Source organism: Myotis brandtii, unplaced genomic scaffold, assembly GCF_000412655.1.
Source record: "Myotis brandtii unplaced genomic scaffold, ASM41265v1 scaffold112, whole genome shotgun sequence".
In the NCBI taxonomy this organism is placed as follows: domain Eukaryota; kingdom Metazoa; phylum Chordata; class Mammalia; order Chiroptera; family Vespertilionidae; genus Myotis; species Myotis brandtii.
This window is the reverse complement of record NW_005353838.1, coordinates 13,910,839-13,929,657: the sequence shown is the minus strand read 5'-3', so window position 1 is coordinate 13,929,657 and position 18,819 is coordinate 13,910,839. Positions and strand designations below refer to the sequence as shown.

Below are 18,819 nucleotides of genomic sequence, written 5' to 3'. Positions count from 1 at the left end.
TAAAGGCCTCTCTTTGTTTCATAGAAGATTATGTTTTATCATTGGTATGTCACGGTATCTCAGTTCCTTATTACAAATGGGTGATTCAAAGCACACACTTAATAAGAACACTATTTGTTTGGAGAGCTCTTAGTAATTAACATTATTAGCTAATTTATCTGAGAGATTATATACTCAGTCTGAATAAGAAAGATTTTATAATGAACATCTGTCTTACATTTAATTTCATATAGTACACCTCTTTCTCATGGCTCAAAATCTCTGAGCTCTTTAGAGAATCCTTAAAATGAATTTTTATATAGTATGTATGTGTAAATTTCCATCAGAATAAGCATAGTTCAGAAGTATGAGGTCTCAGCAAATTGGCAAGATCTGATTAAATATATAATCACTTTAATGGAAGCACTGTTAAAACTTTTGTTAAAAAGTAAATAAGGAATTTTTGCTGTTCTTGATTTTCTGGGCAAACTGTTAATAATAATGCTGTTTTTTAAAAATAGTTTTTACTTTTCAACTTGGAGCACAAATTGATTTTTTAAATAACAGCCTTAGTGAGATATTCGTGTATCATACAGTTCACCCATTTAAAGTATACAATTCAGTGGTTTTTAGTGTATCCACAGAATTGTGCATCTATCACCACAATCAATTTTAGAACATTTTATAACCCCAAAAAAGAAACCTTGGACCCATTAGCAGTCACTCCTGCCAACCCCCAGCCCTTAGGCAAACACTAATCTATTTTATGTCTGAATGTCTATTTTGGAACTTTCAAATAAGTAGAATCATATAATATGTGGTCTTTTTTGACTGGCTTCTTTCACTTAGCATAAGGTTTTCAAGGTTTATCCAAGTTGTAGCATGTATCAGTAGTACTTTGTTTCTTTTTATTGCCAAAAAATATTCCATTGTATAGATGTACCACATTTTATATATCCATTCATCAGTTGATGTTTAAGTTGTTTCTGCTTTTTTGACTATTATGAATAAAGCTGCTATGAACATTTGTGTAAAAGTTGTGTGAACATATATTTTCATTTCCTTTGGATATACAGGTGGGCAAAAGTAGGTTTACAATTGTGAGTACATGAAACAGTTTATTCTTGTTATAGAGGCCTGTTGCATGAAATTTGTGCACGGGTAGGGTCCCTAGGCCTGGCCAGTGATCAGGGCCGATCTGTGGGGTGACCAGTGGGGCGATCAGGGGGCCCCCGCTGGCACCTGCCTTGGCTGGCCTGGGGCCTGGGGGCTGGGGGCAGCTCCTGCATTGAGTGTCTGCCCCCTGGGGGTCAGTGTGCATCGTAGACACCGGTTGTTCCGCCATTCAGTTGATTTGCATATTAGGCTTCTGTTGTATAGGATTATTATTTGTTATTGTATTATTTTCCATACAAACAACTGTAAATCTACTTTTGCCCAACCATCTATTTACCTAGGGTGGAATTGCTGGGTCATACGATGATTCTATATCTAACCTATAAAATCAATTGTTCAAAGTTGTTGAATGTTATGATCCTTTATAGAATTTACTCATTGTTTTCTTTGGAAACTCTGTTTTGTCATATGGCCTTTACAGCTATTCTGTGTAATGAATGCTAGTCTGTTTTTGTTGTGTTTTTTTGGTTTTTTTTAATCAGCTTAAGTCCTATATAATTGGTATTTGTGAAGTTTTGTGATCTCAGTTTTGATCTGGGCCTGACAAAATTCTTGTGAGAAGTTCCTAGGTTAGGAAATAAGAAACGAGGAATTCAGTCTTTTATTTATTTATTTTTTAAAAAATATATTTTATTGGTTTTTTACAGAGAGGAAGGGAGAGGGATAGAAAGTTAGAAATACCGATGAGAGAGAAACATTGGTCAGCTGCCTCCTGCACACCCCCTACTGGGGATGTGCCCGCAACCAAAGTACATGCCCTTGACTTGAATCGAACCTGGGACCCTTCATTCCCAGGCTGCCGCTCTATCCACTGAGCCAAACCAGTTAGGGCGTCCTTTTTTTTTTTTTTTAAATTCGTAGACATAGTTCACGGAGGTTTAAGGACTGGGAATAATAGTAGCATTAGAGATTGTTAGGAACTTGAAGATTTCTGGCTACTGAGTGTGCTGAAGAAATGGTATTGATACCACAGTAGGCTTTTTTTCTTCTTATTCCTGGTTTTGAGTCATCACAGAGTATGCTTACTTTATATTTCCGGGGTCAGGAGAATGACTGGTTAGCACTGTTTCTGTTCGGATTCGTGCCATACCAGCACTTCTTGTCCCCAATTTCAGAAAAGGCATTCTTCATGAAAAGAGAGAGTTTGTGTCAGTGAAAAATCCAGCAAAAATTTTTTTCTGAAGTTTATAAAATAGATCCTTATTTTGCAGCCAGGAATTGTTAATTCTTGATTATTTCTTTGGTAACTGTCCCCACCCCCATGCTTTTCAATCCCATTAGAAGCTGTGAGCACATAGATATCTGGGATACAACAAAGGAGGGCATTTTGGACAGATAGCAGGATTGGTCCTTAACATGGCTTCAACAGTGATGATGTTGGACTCTGTTGAGTCACTTTACTGTCTTGCTCAGGCCCCTTTGTGACCAGTTATAAATTTTTGTACCCAATTCTGGATTTAGGGAATGTCTGGGCCGAGGAGTGGTTTTGTTTCCTGGGACATTGTGTTGAACTAAATGCTTCTTAAGCTTCAAAGCAGATGAAATAAGTAAAAGTCAAATAAATAAAAGACATACCAGTTTTATAAGTATAGCAGCCACTTGTTGAGTGTCTAGTATTTGACAGGCTATGTATTTTAATAGAGTTAATAGATTTTCTCATTTAATTTCAGATTAAGGAAATCATTTCTCAGCTGAGAGATTGTCTAATTTGTCTATAACGTGATATCTTCCATTATTTTGAAAGTGTAACCGTCAAATGGTTTTATAATTTGTTTCCCATAGCTTTCTTTTTTTTAAAATCCTCACCAGAGGATATGTTTTTATTGATTCTAGAGAGAGAGGAAGGGAGAGGGAGAGAGGGAGGAAGAGAGGGAAAGAGAGAAAGGGGTGAGAGATCAATGTGAGAGAGAAACATCCATCGATTGCCTCTTGCACGTACCCCAACAGGGGATCAAACCCAAAACCAAGTATGTGCCCTGATGGGGAATCAAACCTGTGACCTTTCAGTGTATTGGACAACACTCCAACCAACTGAGCCACACTGGCCAGGGCTCCCATAGTTTTCTTGTGAGCATATAGAGGAGAATTTGTTATGTCCCTGGATAGAGAAAATATTAGAAACTCCTTATTTTATTAACAGGTAAAGATTGTTTTGCCCAAGAAATTTTAAAAGAAATTTTAAGCAAATGTTCAGATGTATGTTACAACTTTTTAATGAAATTTTTGTTCTAAAATTTTAAAACTTAATTTCCCCCTCTGTCTCCCTATGTTGTATTTATATCTGAAAGCTAGTTTGTGGTTTTGAAACAGTAAAAATATCTGGCACAAAAGCGTTATTATGGAACTTGCCTATTTATTGTATATTTTAGTATAACATTTTTCATATTATTCCCAAAATAATGGGAAAATTATATAAATTATTGTCTATGTATATTGAATCAGGCCTGAACTCCCTAAGAATGAAGATGTTAGTGAGAAGAGTACCACAAGAGTAATTTAAGGGTTCTGGACTGAGGTACAGGCCATTATTAAAATAAGTTGAAAAATAAGTTTTCAAACTTATAGGAATATTTCATGTTATAGATATTATTTATCTCTTCCCTCAAGGAACACAGTATTATAAGATACTATAATAAGTTATATATATATAAATATACTTTAAAATATTTTTGTTGTTTTCAGAGAGGAAGGGAGAGGAGAGAGATATAGAAACATCAGTGGTGAGAGAGAATCATTGATTGGCTGCCTCCTGCATGCTCTGCAACCTGAGCATGTGCCCTGACCAGGAGTCCTGCTTCATAGGTCGATGCTCAACCATAGAGCCATCCTGGCTGGGCTTAAATATACTTTTATTGACTTATGAGAGGAAGGGAGAGGGAGAGAGAGAGAGAGTAACATTAGTGATAAGAGAATTATTGATTGGTTGCCTCCTGCACACCCCCTACTGGGAATCAAGCCTGCAACCCAGGCATATGCCCTGATCAGGAATCCAAACATGATCTTCTGGTTCATAGGTTGAAGCTCAACCACTGGGCCACACTGGCCAGGCAAGTTATATTTTTATTTAAGTAGCTTACAAGGTCACTCAGGGATATACAAAATAAAGTCACTCTAAAACTATCATGATTGTCATTCTAAAGTTGGTTCAGAGACACAGTGTTAGAGTCTGTTTTTAAACACCATATTTTCTCTCTAGTGCTTGGCATGTAAGAGGTACTAAATACATGTTTGATGAGTGAATGAACCATCTTGATAGACTGTAACTTAGCTAACTTTTCATTCATTCAGACATTGTCTTAGATCTATGTCAGGACCCAAACTGATTAACACTTTTTAAAAACTTTTTGTTATTAGTTAAAAAAATAACTACTTTGTAGTAGAACTAAACAAATACATCTCATTAATGCTTTACTAAAAGTAACCTGGAAAAAGAATAAAAGTCCCAGCTTCTTAAACATATAAATGTGTTTTGGGGGTGGGGTGGTGATATTGGGGATGGTTGTAGGGAGGCCCTTTACACATGCACTGTGGTTTAGTTAGGAGGGGAGGGAAAGGGTAAGGAAACTAATCTGTTCTGAGTTAATCTCTAAGAGGGCATTCTTGTCTTGTCGTGGCTTCCGTTATGATGGTTGTATATTGTTAAAAGGATGGACTTTGGAATCAATAAAACAGAATTTGAGTTCTGGTCTTTCCACTTAGCTGAATGGTTTTGGGCAAGTCATTTAACATCTCAAGTACTCTGCTCTTATCTCTAAAATGGTGATAATACCAGTCTCTTATACTTTTATGTTGTCAAGATTGTTAATGATTTCTTTTGGTTTTGTAATCATAAGTGTTCTGAGATTGAATTATATGCTGACTTTATTTTTTAAATTTTTATTGATTTCAGAGAGGAAAGAAGGAGAGACATAGAAACATCAATGATGAGAGAGAATCATTGATCGGCTGCCTCCTGCATGCCCCCTACTGGGGATTAAGCCTACAACCCATGCATATGCCCTGCCAGGGAACTGAACGGTGACCTCTTGGTTCATAGGTCTATAAGATTTCTGTATAAGATTTCCATTTTTTCTGGAGTCCACTCTCCTATAACCCTCTGTCTTCTAACTCTCCTCTGGACAGTTTGCGTAAGCCTGCTGCATACTTTCATCCTGGGACATAGTTCTCTTTATTGTTCTGGATGTAATGCTTTTCACTTGAACTTTCACACTGAGTTTTCATGGAGTTTGGAAATCCACTAAAATTATGTATAGAATTTATGTATAAATGTATTTTTCAGCTTTCGTCATTCTCATTCTTTGGTTCTTAGGACCCCAAAACACGTCTGTTTTAAAATCAAATAGTTTTGTGAGTCTTGTGTACTATATATTCTAATTATATTAAACTACTATCATATCCGTTTAGCTTAAGGCAGCTTTCTGGTTTTTTTTGTAAATGAGTCTGCAAGTGAGCATTATACTAGGTTTTCACAGCATAGCCCCCAAGGAGATGCATTCCTGGCATTTGCATTTTCATCTTTGCATTTTCTTCAAATTTGCTGAAGTTACAGCTTGCTTCTAGTGATAGTTTTTTAGCTACATTTCAAACAGTTTTTAACCAATCCTTTGGTTGCAATGGTGATTGTGATGCCTTTTACAGTAGCAAAGGATGTTACCAGAACCTAATCACTTGTTAATCCTTAATTTTGCCTTTTTTTTTTGATTGGTTATTTCTTTGAAGGGGCTTTTAACCACTTTGGGTACCCTTTGAGTACTTTTAGCATGGTAGCTTATTTTTTCATGGGAGGTCCGATTTTACCTGTTAGACCAGAAGTTACTTGCCAAGATCCAAAATAAAAGACAGGAAAATAAACTACAACAAAGTAAAGAATGAAGTTTCAAAACACTTATTTTCCTTTATTCTTCCTAGCACTCATTTTGGCTAAAAATGTTTTAAGTATGTACATCAGTATTCTTTGGACAGTATATATAGGATAATATACTCAGTCCTCATTGCCTACTGTAGGGTAGAACATATATAGGACATAGGGAAAAAATATATTTAATTGCTTCTTTTTTTAAAAGATTATTTTATTTTGGGAGAGCATCATATAATTTCTTGGCATAAATGGCCATGCCTGTTTTCTCTTGCCTCGGGGCCTTTATTTATGCTGTTTTTACTATCTAGAACATTCTTTCTTTCACTAAGCTAACTTCTTGTCTTTCAGGTCTATCCTTAGGTATCACTATTTCAGAGAAACCTTTTCTAATCCTTTCCAATTAGGTTAAGTGCTGCATGTGTGTTTCCATAGTCCCCTTCACTTATCATTTAACTTTTTATTTAAAACATTTATTGAGAGCCTTCTATGATCCAAGTCCTGTTCTGAGAGTGGGAATCCAGCAGTGAATAAACAAATCATTACTCTTATAGAGCTTACATTCTGCTGAACAGATAGACTATAAAAAAAGAATAGAACATACCAGTTAGGAATGAGGTGTTTTTTTGTTGTTGTTGTTGTTTTTTGTTTTTTTTTGAGATAGAGAGAGAGAGAGGAAAGGAGAGGAAGAAAGAAACATCCATGTGAGAGCGAAATGATTGGCTGCCTCCTGCATGCCCCCTACCAGGGATCAAGCCGGAAACCCATGCATGTGACCTGACTGGAAATTAAACCAGCAACCCTTTGATGTATGGGAGGACCCTCAGCCAACTGAGCCACAATGGCCAGGGCCTAAGAAGAAGAATAAAGCTTAGTAAATGAACAAATGTGATAGTGGGGAGGTGCTAATTTATTATGATGCCTAGGGAAGCCCTAGCCAGTTTGGCTCAGTGGATAGGGCGTTGGCCTGTGGACTGAAGGGTCCCGGGTTCGATTCAGGTCAAGGGCATGTACCTTGGTTGCAGGCTCCTCCCTGGCGTGAGTCCTGGTAAGGGCTCGTGCAGGAGGCAATCAATCCATGTGTTTCTCTCACATTGATGTTTCCCTCTGTCTTTCCCTCTCTCTTCCACTCTCTAAAAATCAATGGAAAAATATCCTTGGGTAAGGATTAACAATAACAACAACAACAGCAACAAAAAGGAATGATGCCCAGGGAGGGCCTTACTAAGGAGGAGGCATTAAGGCAGATATTTGAAGATAAAGGGGAGTGAGGTGAATTGGGGGAGAAATAAGACCCCAAGGAATTTGGTTTGAACACATGTAAAGATTTACTGGGGTAAGGAAGCAAGAAGAACAGGTTTGGGATTGAGGGTACAATAGCTTATTATTAGATACGTTAAGTTTGAGAGGTCTACTAGAAATGTGAGTGGAGATGTTGAATAGCCAGTTGTATACAGATTGTCCCCCACTTATGGTTTGGCTTATGATTTTTCTGCTTTACAGTGGTGTGAAAGCAGTATGCATTCAGTAGCAACTGTACTTGTAATTTTGAATATTGCTCTTTTCCTGGCCTAGTAACGTGATTAGACACTCTTCTGATGCTGGATGCTGGCAGCGAGCTGTAGCTCCCTGTTAGCAAGGCAGTCACAGGGTAAACAACCGATACTCTATAGTGTACTGTGTTGCCAGCATTTTTAGATAGTGTGTATTGTGTTTTCTCACCCGGTCATGTCTGCAAAATATCTGTGTCTCTTGTTTCTGGTGAGAAGAAGAGGAGGAAACAAGAGACACAAATAGATATTGCCCAACTGTAAGCTAATGTTAAGTGTTTTGAGTATGGGTAAGGTAGGCTGGGCTAAATTATGATGTGCAGTAGCTTAGGTATATTAAAGGCATTTTTGACTTGCGATATTTTCAACTTCGGATGGGTTTGTCTGGAGGTAACCGTATTGTAAGTCAGGGAGCATCTGTAGATGTCTAGAGTTCAGGCTAGCATGAAACAGAATCAAGTTGAAGATTTATTGAGTATTTTAAGAGAGAGGAGGGGTAGAATAGTCATTGAGGAGAGTGGGAAAGTATATTGACAGTGAAAATGGAGTGATGTTGCTACTCAGTTATGGTTAATGAGCATGAATTCAGGTTGAGTTTGAATCAGCATAGGTGTATGCTTTCTCCTGCGGTGGGTTTTATCAGACAGTTGTAGAGGTAGAGAGGGACAAAGGGAGTCATAGAATGATGGGCATTTAATCTTAAAATGGATAAAAAAGGAAATAAGACATGAGAGGGTGAGTGACAGTAAAAAGATGATAGGGTGAATGGATACGAGGTCCTTCTGAGCTCAAAGAATTGATGAGAGTAGGGTATTAAAAGGGTATTAGAGATATTGAGTGGAAATTATTTTCCATTGATGCCACTTCACCTTGTCTTCAGATTTCCCAAGAAAAACAGATGTTCAAAAAGGCCAGTAAGAAGCCAAGGTAGTTTAAATATAAACTTTATTCCTGTTTACAGGCCTGCCAATGGAGAAACTCAACATGAGCCACCATTCTGTCAACATGTAATCATGTAACAAAAATAATCCTTGGGTGCTCTCGGTTCTAGGCCCTACTTAAACTTCCTGTCTTATTCACCATCCTTACCACTCTTAGAAGCTCTGATCTTTGTTTTTGTAGTCTTTCTCATACTATTGTGTATTTTTTTGTTTTGTTTTTAACCTCTTTTTTGTTATTACCAGTTGATGAGGGTCTTTGTCTTGACAGGCACGTGGAAATTAATCATCGTAGTTTTTCACCATCTTTGAACCTTGCACCTAGAAGTTAGTTGTGTTATCAGCTTCTAAAACTGGCTATTTATTAAAAAAAAAAAAAAAGTTACCTGTATATCTACATATACAGTCATCACTAGAATATATGCTTATGTAGGGGCAGAGGCAGAGTTTTATTCATAGTTTTACCCCCAGCTTCTTCCACAATGTCTAACAATATAATAGGTTGGGATATTTGTTGGCTAAATGAATGATATATTAAAGTAACGTTTCACTTATCTAGAGGTTGCCTTTTATATCACTTGCATCTTTGAATCACACCTAAGAACTAGAAATTTTTCCAAGAAAAATGAAAGTACATGTCCTCAAGAAGGCAAGTTTATAGCAGCATTCATTATGTATGATAGTTTAAAACTGGAAGCAATTCAAATGCCCATCAACTGATGAATAAATAAACAAAATATGATATATGCATGTAACATTATACTACTTAACAGTTCACAGGAACAAACTACTGATACATGTTACAACATTGATGAACTCCAAAAACATTAGACTAATTGAAGGAAGCCAGGTTCAAAAAACTATATTGTATGATTCCATTTTATTTTATTTATTTAAAAATATTTTTTAATAGATTTTTTAGAGAGAAAGGAAGGGAGAGAGAGAGAAACATCAGTTGGCTGCCTTCTGTATGCTCCCTAACAGGGATGGAGCCTGCAGCTCGGCATGTGCCCTGACCAGGAATCAAACCAGCAACCTTTCAGTACATGGGACTACACCCAACCAACTGAGCCACACTGGCCAGGGCATATTATTTCATTTTATAGGATACTAGAGGCCCGGTGCATGAAATTCATGCACTTGAGGGGGGTCCCTCAGCCCAGCCCTCTCGCAGTCTGGGAACCCTCGGGGGATGTCGGACTGATGGGGAGCGGGCCTAAGCCATCAGTCGGACATCGTTAGCACTGCAGCGGAGGTGGGAGAGACTCCCGCCCCCGCCACTGCCGCTGTGCTCCCCAGCCGTGAGCCCAGCTCAGGGCTTCTGGCTGAGCGGTTGCCCCTTGCGGGAGCGCACTGACCACCAAGGGGCAGCTCCTATGTTGAGCGTGGTCAGTATGCATCATAGCGACCGGTCGTCCCGCCGTTGGGTCGATTTGCATATTAGCCTTTTATTATATAGGACATGTTTAGAAAAAGCAAACTTACTGAGACAGAAAGCAGATCAGTAGTTGCTTAGGGCTGAGGGTAAGGGCAGGATTAATTATAAATAGGAACATAGGAACTTTTTGAGATAATGGAAATGTTCTAAAACTGGATAGGGTTGGTGGTTGTATAAATTTACAAAAATTATTTAATTGTTCACTTATGATGGATAAATTTTATGGTATGCAAACTGTACACCTGTAAAGCTGAAAAAACGTTATTTTTACAACCAGAAATGGTATTTTAGAAAAAACAAAGTTTATTTAGAAATAAGGTTTTTGGTTCTCACTATGCTCAAGCTTATTGAGTTTACTATGGGGGTGATGATTGCACAACAAGTCAAATGCATTTTTAAGTGTGAACTACACACTTAAAAATCATTAAAATGGTAGACTTTATGTTAATGTATATTTTGCCACAATAAAAAATGTACCTTGAAAATTAGTTATGAGGATTAAATTTAGTAACAAAGCTTAAACAATCAGAAATGCTTATTTGCAGAGTAGTGTTAAGACAACTTTTCCTAAAATGTATTATCCTTTGCTCAGAAAAATACATTTCTGAAATATTGACTGCCAGTAGAATCATTTGTATGTGATAAAAGGAGAGTCCTATGGACCTTTTTGCCCCCATGGAATTTAAATTCAAGTTGGAATGTTGGACAACAAAAGGCTAAAATGAATAAATATTTTTATTTGGAGAGAAGTGGAAGGAGAAATAGAAAGCAGGATAAGGAGTTAGAGAGTAATGACTGTGGAACTTATTTTAGATAAGAGTACTCCTAGTTATATAGTGCTTAACAATGGCTTCTCTGAAGAGAAGTGAAGTGAAGAAGCACTGCTATGTGAAGAAGTAGAGAAAAGCATCTCAGACATGAGAAAGAGCAAGTGCAAAGGCTCTGGGGTGGGTCCACGCTTGGTGAATTTGATGAAAACTGAAGGAAGACCAGTGTGGAGTGAGGCTGTAGGATCATGAAAGGAGATTAGGTCTTAGAGATAGGCCGGGGTCCTCTTTAGATTTTTTTCTAGTAAGGACTGTGTGTTTTATTGTGAGTATGATGGAAAACCATTGGAGTTAAAAAAAAACCCACAATACTTTTATTTTGAAATAATATTTGACCAAGAAAATTTGCAAAAATAGTAAAGAGTTGCCATATTATCTTTACCCAGTGTTAATATCTTACATAACTGTCCCTGGAATTATTTTTTCAGGGTAGTATATTGCTTTAAAATGCCCACTGTCTTGCTGCCATGTGGAGAAGACTGAAGAGGCAAGAACAGAAGTACAGAGACCAGTTAGGAGGCTGCTGTAGTAGTCCCAATGAGAGTTGTTGGCTAGGGTGGACAGTTCCTTAAAAGAGGTCTCTTATTTTAAAAAGTCTGGTTTAGAATATCATACTAAGAAAATTGAACAAACATTTCCCTGAAACCAAGCTCTGTACTTGGTTGTTTTTAAAAAAGGAGCAAACAACTAGAATAATTTAGATCAGGAAAGTAATTTATTATGCATAACCAGTTTGGATAATGAAAGAAAGTAATTAAAATGGATGAATAAAGAGCTACAGCTAAACTTTTTTGTGTTGAAAATCAGTGAGTTGGCTCTAGTAGGCAGTAATTCCTCATTGTAATTTGCCAGTACTTTATCTTTGAAACAATGAAAACCAGTAAACACTAAATTTCAATCAATCTTTTAGATACTTATTTTGGTGTGGAAAATGTTTTTTAATTGTACCAAGATTAATTACGAAGATTTTTTCATACAACGATATGATCTTAATTTGCAGTCTTCATGGCTAATGTTTATTCTGTTTAAGTTTTTACACATTTTACTTGAATGTTAATAATATTGATCCATACTTAGAAATTTTAAGGAAAGCATTGTACACATATACATTGCTAATATACTTAATCTGTGTATTCATGATATGCTTTTAAAGTGAATGGAATAAATTCCTCTAAAAATTTTGCTTTTCTAATATTCTGTTCTGTAACATCAAACAATTTATTACTGATCTCCATTCTTAAACCATTTCCTGCTTTTTTTTTCTTTATCCTCACTGGAGGATATTTTTCCCATTGATTTTTTTTTTTTTTTTGAGAGAGTGGAGGAGAGAAACATTGATGTGAGAGACACATCGATTGGTTGCCTCCTGTTTGCACCCTGACCGGGGCGGAGATGGAGCCTGCAACTGAGGTATGTGCCCTTGACCAAGAATCGAACCTGAGACCCTTTGGTCTGAGGGCCGATGCACTAATCACTGAGCAAAACTGGCCAGGGCTCTTGCTTTTTATTTACTATAAAACAATGAGATGATGAATTAAGTAAACCTTGTTCTGGATGTTAAATAATTTTTTGTAGTTGTTCTCCTTCACTTTGAGAACTAAAATGTAGCTTTTTATTTTTTGCAATTGAAGCAGTTGAAGATATCTTTTTTCTTTGTTGTTACAGTTGAGTTCTTTCATGCAAAGCTTTATGAAATTTATTTTCATTATATAGGGAAGATACTTGTAACATAGAGATGTTGAGAAGATTATGTGAGATACTTCCAGAATATTTGGAACAATGCCTGGCAAAGAGTGCATACTTAACTAATATCAGCTCTTATTAGAAATATTATGGGTAGTATTGGGATTATTTAAAATAACTTTATTTTTGCCCGACTGGCGTGGCTCAGTGGTTGAGCATCTTGACCTATGAACCAGGAGGTTACAGTTCAATTTTCGGTCAGGGCACAGGCCCGGTCTGTGGGCTCAATCCCCATTGGGGGGCCTGCAAAAGGCAGCCAATCAATGATTCTCATCATTGGTGTTCTATCTCTGCCTCCCTTCCTCTCTGAAATCAATAAAAATATTAAAAAATAAAGTAACTTTATTTTTGCTTATTTTTAAGTGATTTGTGAGCCCTATTTGATATTTACCTAATATTTAATGAGCAGTTTCTGGGTGCCAGGCATTGTTAGATGTCCTCATGTACATTATCTTGGCTAACTGTACACATCATTTTCCATTTTGATGATGAGGGTATTAGGCTCTGAATGGTTAAGTCATTTAGCTACAGTGGCATAATAGGAGGTAGGCTTTCTAGCATCACCTACCAAAACATGTCATCTGACAGTGACATGTAAAAGTCTTCTAAATAAAAGTTATGATCACTCAACTGATTGATGTTAATATTGGACACTTTTTTATTTGCAGAGCTGTAAGATAGGGGTTATGGAGATTAAAAATCGAAGTTGGTACACTGTCTTACATGTTGGAGATAGCTAGAATATAAGGCAGAAAGTGATACTATTAGAAATTACACACATTTAGAGGAGGGAGATGTTATTTACATTCAGGGAAGGAGTTCAATCAGGGTTGTTTTCTTGAAAATGTGGTTAACATTTTAAGTGGTTTAGGAGTAGTGGGATTTGGATATATATATATAACTGGTGGAATTAGGATACCTCAGTAGAGGAAACAGTAAAGAAAACATGAGATACGTACAGAAAATAGTCAATAGTTTTGGATACAGTGTATAGCATGTGAGTGGGTATAGGAGAAATTTAAATCGGAAAGGTAAATTAGGGCCAAAATGTGTAGGGCCTTGAAAACTTGACTTTTTTGAATTCAGACATGTATTAGTTTAGTAAATTATTTAGCCACTATAGTGGCCAGTTATATATGGTTTTGGGGGAAATAAAGTTGAATGAGAAATTTAGACCATAATGATGTTTGATTAACAAGGGAGGTGCTGGGCATGTAGAATGTGGAAAGAATACTTTTTTTTTTAGGTATAAGGAGATGAAATTTCCAATCCTGGCCCTGTAATTAAGTAGTTATAAAATCTTGGGAAGGTTCTTTTAACTTCTGGGGGCAGTAAGGTCTGAGTATGTAAAATGAAGGTTTGTATAAAACAGCGGTTCTCAACCTGTGGGTCGCGACCCCTTTTGCGGTCGAACGACCCTTTCACAGGGGTCGCCTAAGACCATCCTGCATATTAGATATTTACATTACGATTCATAACAGTAACAAAGTTACAGTTATGAAGTAGCAACGAAAATAATTTTATGGTTGGGGTCACAACATGAGGAACTGTTTTAAAGGGCCAGAAGGTTGAGAACCACTGGTATAAAAGATCATTAAGGCGCATAATAAGTATATGGGAACTGTGTCATTTTTTGTCCAAACTAGAATTGAAATGGAAAGGAGGCACTATTAATAATTAAGCTCAGTAGCAACTAAATTATACTCTTGCTTCTTATCTTGTTATTATGAGTCTACTTTCATCTGTTATATTTTCAAAACTCAAAATTCTGAAAAGGAGGAAAAAGGACTACAACATCAGTCATAAATGTTTAATGTTGTTGAACAAGGTAAAGGTAGTATAATCTAATGAAATAGAATCACATTAAAGTATTTTGATGTTGTGAATGGTAATGATTAAAAATGTTCGTGTAAACATAGAATTATTTTGAAAAAGATATATTGTTCAAAATAAACTGTTTTCATAGGTAAAGCTAAAAATAGGTACTTATCACTATAAACATTCTAGAGGCCCTGTACATTGATTTGTGCACATTGAAAGGAAATTAATTAGAAGAAATATTTTAGAGGCCAGGGAGGGACTGCGGGAAGTTGGCTCCAGGGCGTGTCTGGCCCATCTCTCCCAGTCCCCATTGGGGTTATCAGAACCGGGGAGGGACCGTGGGAGGGTCCAGGGCATGTCTGGCCATCTCACCCAGTCCTGATCAGCCGGATCCCAGAGGCAAGCTAACCTACCAGTCAGAGTGTCTTCCCCCTGGTGGTCAGTGCACGTCATAGTGACTGGTTGAACGGTCCGACACTTAGCATATTAGGCTTTTATTATATAGGATACCTTCCTTTGACATTTGGGGGATGAAATGAGATACTTTATTTAGGGATGTTTTCCAGACAAAATTATTTCTTTAAATAGCTTTAGGGACTGCAGTATTTAGGGTAGTTTATTCTGTAATAGTTGGGTCTACCAGACTGCTGTGCTTGTTGTTTTAAATAGTCTTATAGTTTTTTGAATCTTTTCTTGATGTTCTGCTCACTGTTTTGAATATTCTTGCTTATATAATGGTTTAATGCAATTATATATAGAGAGACCTCTTTTCCCAACTCCTTTGTGTAAGTATAACAAAGAACTGTACTTAAGAGGACCTCAACATTGTGAGGGCTTTTGTAGCAAATTTGATATTGAACCATTTTCCCATGTTTTCTCGTTTAATTAGTGATTCTCAGACATTTAATGTGCAATGTGCATTCATATCACCTGGACTTCTTGTTAAAAGGCAGAGTCTGATTTAATAGGTCTAAGATTGGCCAGAAATTCTGCTTTTCTAACAAGTGCCTGATTGATGTGGATGCTGCTGTTCTGTAGACTACACTCAGTATCAATGTTCTAAGTGTTTTATTGGAATTCTGGCAGTCTTATGATATAGGGCAGTGATGGCGAACCTTTTGAGCTCGGCATGTCAGCATTTTGAAAAACCCTAACTTAACTCTGGTGCCGTGTCACATATAGAAATTTTTTGATATTTGCAACCATAGTAAAACAAAGACTTATATTTTTGATATTTATTTTATATATTTAAATCCCATTTAACAAAGAAAAATCAACCAAAAAAATGAGTTTGCGTGTCACCTCTGACACGCATGTCATAGGTTCGCCATCACTGATATAGGGCATTAAATATGGCTGGATTTTTTTTTCAGAAATTATATCAATAGTTGTTTTAAAAAGAAAACTTAGGACTTGTAAATTTAATAATACAATTGATTGAAATAATAATTGTCTTTTGTATTCACATTTACCTCTGTCATATGTTTACCAGTGTCTTAACTCAAGTTTTGCTTCTTTCTCATTTCTTTTTTGTTGTGGTGTTTTGCTTTTGTTTAATGTATTATTGTGTTTTGTGGATCTGGTCAGGGAACCTTTACTGTATTTTATGTTTGTATCTACATTTTATTTTGCATGCGTAACGTGGCTTTGCCTGGATGTTCTTTTTGGTAAGTCACAAATTTATAACATTGTTTTTTGTAGTGTAAGTTATAATGTTTTTCACCTTCTTTTCTTCTACTTCTAGTAATGTGATCATGCTCATGAGTTGTTTTTAATTTTTTAAAAAGTTTATTTGAAAATTATTTTTTCCTAATACTTTCCAATTTAGTAGTTCAGTTTGGTACTAATCTGCTTTGGTTTGTTTTATAGCCTCACACTGTCAGTTGCTGATCACTATAGGCAGTTGCTGTCTCAAGTATTTTGGCTTTTAAAAAAAATGTTAATCATCTAGAAATACTGTTCTAAAAGCTTGTGTTTTCATATAGCAATCATAAAAGAAGATAGTTTGTAGTAAAGTTAAATATTTTTGTTCTCAGTGAACAGTACATTTTGATTTTGTGTTTACAGCAACAGCTTGCACAGCTACAGAAAGAAAAATCAGAGATTCTGAAAAATCTGGCATTATATTACTTCACATTTGTAGATGTTATGGAATTTAAGGTATGTATTTTAGTACATAAAATTTAACATTTCTGAGGTTGATTTGATATTTGTTAACTTTGCAAATTGCTTTGTCATTTGTAGATAATAAAATTAGAATTCTTGTAGAACTAAATTCTAAAATACATTTTATTTGTGTGTGTTTTCTGAATTTATTATTATATATATAGGTAAAGATTAAAATAAACTTTTATTTTCAGGACCATGTTTGTGAATTGCTCAATACTATTGATGTTTGCCAGGTCTTCTTCGATATTGTAAGTATTATTTTCAGAAAAATTCCCAGTTCTATTTCTAGTAGAACTAAGGGGACCGAATGCTTTTCTTTAGAGAACATTTATGACGTGTATATTAAGTTTTAGCATTGTTAATTTGGATTGTTTTGCACTGTTTTTCAAGGCAAAGAGTTAAGATGCATTCTCTTTTTACCTTGTTTATTTGATTCACTGAATATAAGTCTTGTGCATATTGGATGGTAGTTGTTAATTTTAGTATTTTATTTTAGTAGGTCCAATTAAGCAATGTTAAGTGGATAATATTTTTCTCTGTAAAAGGCATACTTGATAGAATCTTTCTCAGTGAGATGGTTTATAAATATAGGAAGTCAAAGTGAAAAATGTCTCCATTGACTTAGTGGCAAATTTTTTCATTTACTTAATACTCCTTTTTTTTTTGCTTAGTGAGACTGGTTCCAGTGTTTCATATTATTTTGGTATTGGTTATCCTTTTAAACTGTTACTAGTTTGAATAGGGTGATAATGAACTCTTTTTCATCCATAAAATTGTGTCACAAACACAAAACTCTATTTGTAACTCCCAAATTTTACATGTCTTTGGTGAAATGAATTAGAATTTCAGAAATGGGAATAAAATAAATAACTATAGAAAACTATTAGCTTTCAGTAGCTGCCATGAAGATTGCTGTGTGTGTGTATGTGTGTTTAAAAGTTTGTAAAATAGGAAGGAGTTAAACTTGATGTTTTTTTCCCCCAGACTGTAAACTTTGATTTAACAAAGAACTACTTAGATTTGATCATAACCTATACAACACTAATGATACTGCTCTCTCGAATTGAAGAAAGGAAGGCAATCATTGGATTGTACAACTACGCTCATGAAATGACCCATGGAGCAAGGTAGACCTGCATCATAAAAATCTTTGTGAAATTCTCAATTTCATGGTTTACAGCTCAGTGAAATTTGATGTGTCTATTTTAAGTGACCGAGAATATCCACGCCTTGGTCAGATGATTGTGGATTATGAAAACCCTTTAAAGAAGATGATGGAAGAATTTGTACCCCATAGTAAGGTAAGAGCTGGTTTTTAGATGGCCTTTAATTGGCATGTGATATAGGTTAAATGTGGATAGTTAGATAAAATGATGAACTTTTAGGAAAAAACCTATAATGAGATACAGTGGGGCCTTGACTTATGAGTGTCTCGACTAACGAGTTTTTTGAGATATGAGCCGTCTCTCGGCCGATTTTTTGCTTTGAGTTGCGAGCTAAAATTCGGGTTACGAGCCAGCTTCAGATACCCCACAGCTAGTTGGCGCAGCGAACGTCACAGTGAACGCCACAACATCAGCCCAGCATCACATGTCTCACTCGTTCACTTTTTGATTTGACATATGAGTAATTTGAGTTACGAGCTCCATCACGGAATGAATTAAACTCGTAAGTCAAGGCCCCACTGTATGAATAATAGCCATACATGTTTTATTTAATTGATAAACTTTCAGGAAAAATTATAATGAAATATGAATAATAGCTATGCATGATTTTATCTAATTGTGAACCAGAGAACTAGTTAGATTTTGAATAGTATATAGAAACTCAGGAATATATTGATCCATTATATTTTTAGACTTAATATAGGCTGTAGAGGTAGTGAAGTATAGTATTTGAGAATGTCTCCTATCGTACCAGACTGCTTGGGTGCTAATCCCAACTCTGCCAATTACTAACTGCAATATTGGGCAAGTTACTTAACCAACTTCACTATACATCAGTTTTCTTATCTGTAAAATGGAGTAATAATAGTACCTACTTCATATGATTATTATGAAGATTAAATTGGTTGCTTCATTAAAAGCATTTATATATATAGTACTTGATAAATTTTAGCTATCCTATATAATAAAAGCCTCATATGCAAATCGACCGAACAGTGGAACCACTGGTGGAACAACTGGTTGCTATGACGTGCACTGACCATCAGGGGGCAGACGCTCAATGTAGGAGCTGCCTGCAGGCCCCAGGCCAGAGGGAGGTGACCAGTGGTGGTGGCAGGAGGTGGGGGCCAGCCGGGAGTAGGTGGCGGCAGGGGGTG

The 18,819-nt window shown here is 36.2% G+C and overlaps 1 protein-coding gene across 3 annotated transcripts in view; it reads left to right on the top strand.

The window, feature by feature from the left end:
* Positions 1 to 18,819, top strand: part of NCKAP1 (NCK-associated protein 1) — a 90,493-nt gene that overhangs the window by 11,771 nt on the left and 59,903 nt on the right. For 2 of the 3 annotated variants that reach the window (XM_014546550.1, XM_005857660.2), the window contains 4 exons: positions 16,395 to 16,487; positions 16,688 to 16,744; positions 17,481 to 17,623; positions 17,707 to 17,797. In XM_014546550.1, coding sequence (XP_014402036.1) covers positions 16,395 to 16,487; positions 16,688 to 16,744; positions 17,481 to 17,623; positions 17,707 to 17,797 — 384 coding nt within the window. The remainder of the gene's footprint in view (positions 1 to 16,394; positions 16,488 to 16,687; positions 16,745 to 17,480; positions 17,624 to 17,706; positions 17,798 to 18,819) is intronic. The other variant, XM_005857661.2, reaches the window with a different exon arrangement.